General features: G+C 37.2%; 1 protein-coding gene across 1 annotated transcript; it reads left to right on the top strand.

The window, feature by feature from the left end:
* The first annotated feature begins 247 nt into the window (after positions 1 to 247).
* On the top strand, positions 248 to 977 carry LOC120203339 (transcription factor PRE6-like). Its single transcript, XM_039203652.1, has 3 exons — positions 248 to 376; positions 629 to 764; positions 877 to 977. Exons 1-3 carry the CDS (start codon positions 248 to 250, stop codon positions 975 to 977), a joined length of 366 nt encoding a protein of 121 aa, XP_039059583.1.
* Positions 978 to 2,174: the final 1,197 nt, after the last annotated feature.

Raw genomic sequence — 2,174 nt, forward strand, 5'->3', positions numbered from 1 at the left:
TTTATGTGGGACGAAGGACGGTATGGCGTATCTCTCTTCCTTCATTCCCTTTCCCCTTGTTTTTAATGCATTTTAGGGCGAGGGTTGCCCTATATAAATAAGCTCCATAGTCCACTGCTTTCTTCCATGCAATTTGTCTCTTTTTTCTTAGGGTTTTCTTTTCTGAAAAAACAAACACCCGCATTTGTGTGTTTTTCGACGCAACATAATTAGCTTAGCTTGTGGTAAAAGCTGTACATTGAACACAATGTCAAGCAGAAGATCAGGTTCCAGGCAATCAACTGGTGCTTCGAGGATCACTGATGATCAAATTGCCCTTCTTGTATCAAACTTGCAACGGCTTATCCCTGAGCTCCGTCAACGGCGCTCCGACAAGGTGCCAAACACTCCCACTCTCTTCTTTTCTTTTTGAGTGGCCTTGCTTCACTTCCAATTTGTAGATAAGTCACATCTATTCTATTGAAACAAGTTGAGATGTAGGTCTCGGGCTGTTCCCTTATAGCATGCATTATGTATAGCTATCACACTCAAGTCTTATCAACGAAAATTTAACAGAACAAAGGAAACCTCATAATTATTCTTAAGAAAAAACCATGTTATTTTTAATAATCTTTTAATTTATGTCCAGGTAAATGCTTCTAGGGTGTTGCAAGAGACTTGCAACTATATCAGAAACTTACACAGTGAGGTGGAGGGCTTAAGCGACCGGTTATCCCAGCTGTTGGCTTCGACAGACACCGATACTGAGCAAGCAGCCATTCTCAGTGAAGACACCAGATTTTGTCTTTTTGATATTATATAATATACTTATATTATATAATATATTTTATTTTATTACATATATCGTATTTACATATATATATATTTGTTTTGCAGTCTGTCGGGCCCAAATTCAAGATCACATATGGCCCGGCAAATACAAGAGGATCCAACAGAAGGCCCGGTTGATGATCATCAGCTTCCATGTTGAACCCTAGCGCCGCATCCCTTGTTTCCAGCCATGCAAAGACCCCATGCCTCACGAGTCTTCACTGGTCACGCCTCTCCCCCGTAATTCCTGGCAACAAACCACCTTCGTGGATATGTGAGACTCCAACCCCGGAACGTGCGACGCAAGAATCTCGCAAGGCTCATCCACAACCAACAAATGCTAGAGTCCTATTAGGACTCAAATGAAATCTAAAAATAGGTTTTTTTACTATAAATAAGTGTAATCAAACCCGTTTTCGGGGGGGAGGCAAAAAAATCACAAGATTTACAGAGAGAGTTTACACGTGAGCACATACACGGCTGTACGCAATATCACACACGATTTCACCGAGGATTTGCACGAGAAATACCAAAAACAGAGATAAATCCAAGCCTTGTACATAGTTCGAAAAGAAATAAAAGAGGTTTTTTTTTCTCTCTTTTACCTTGCTTTCGGTTCATTCGTTGCCTTGCATGTGTGTCGTTCATGCTCTTTCTTTGTTGGTTCGAAACAAGAAGCCAATGACAGAGGAGGTGGGGATTTTTTCGAATCTCCGTTCGTAGATCCACTCTCCTCGAGGCTTGATCTAACATAACTATGGATATTTTTGGAACGAGTGTACGAAGAGCTTTCAAAAAAACGAAAACTTTTTACATTTTGCCGCCGAGAGCGGCGGTCGGCCCGACAACGGCGGCCGGAATCTGGGACGTTACAGAGGAACATTGAGAGAATGAGAAGGCTCTCTCGGTGTGAAGAAGAGAAAATGAAACTAAAAAAACATTTGATCCATGTTTATATCAGATTCGTGCTTTTTGTAATAAATTAGGGTAAACCCGCTTTTGGTCCCTCCGATTTTAAAATTCTGTTATTTTGATCCCCAAATCCGGTTCTCAAACTCCAATGTTATTCTATTCGACCACTCAATTCGTTTACTTTCAATTTGGTCCCTGTTAAATTCAATCGTATTTTTAATTTTTTTTATATATTACGTTTTATTATATATATATATAATATTATTGTTATTATTATTATTATATATATATATGTATATATTTACTTATTTCTTTTTATACTCTTTTACCATTTTATTTTTATTATTATTATTCTTTATATTATCCTTATTATTTCTATTATTACTATTTTTTTTACTTATTTATGTATGTATATATATATATATATATATATATATATATATACGTTTTTT

The sequence above is a fragment of the Hibiscus syriacus genome, unplaced genomic scaffold, assembly GCF_006381635.1.
Source record: "Hibiscus syriacus cultivar Baekdansim isolate YM2019G1 unplaced genomic scaffold, ASM638163v2 tig00009840_pilon, whole genome shotgun sequence".
In the NCBI taxonomy this organism is placed as follows: domain Eukaryota; kingdom Viridiplantae; phylum Streptophyta; class Magnoliopsida; order Malvales; family Malvaceae; genus Hibiscus; species Hibiscus syriacus.

Coding starts and splice junctions, on each gene's coding strand:
- LOC120203339 (XM_039203652.1), top strand. CDS start 248: ATGTCAAGCAGAAGATCAGGTTCCAGGCAATCAACTGGTGCTTCGAGG. Junction 377..628: donor GTCAACGGCGCTCCGACAAG/GTGCCAAACACT, acceptor ATTTATGTCCAG/GTAAATGCTTCTAGGGTGTT. Junction 765..876: donor TGAGCAAGCAGCCATTCTCA/GTGAAGACACCA, acceptor TTTGTTTTGCAG/TCTGTCGGGCCCAAATTCAA.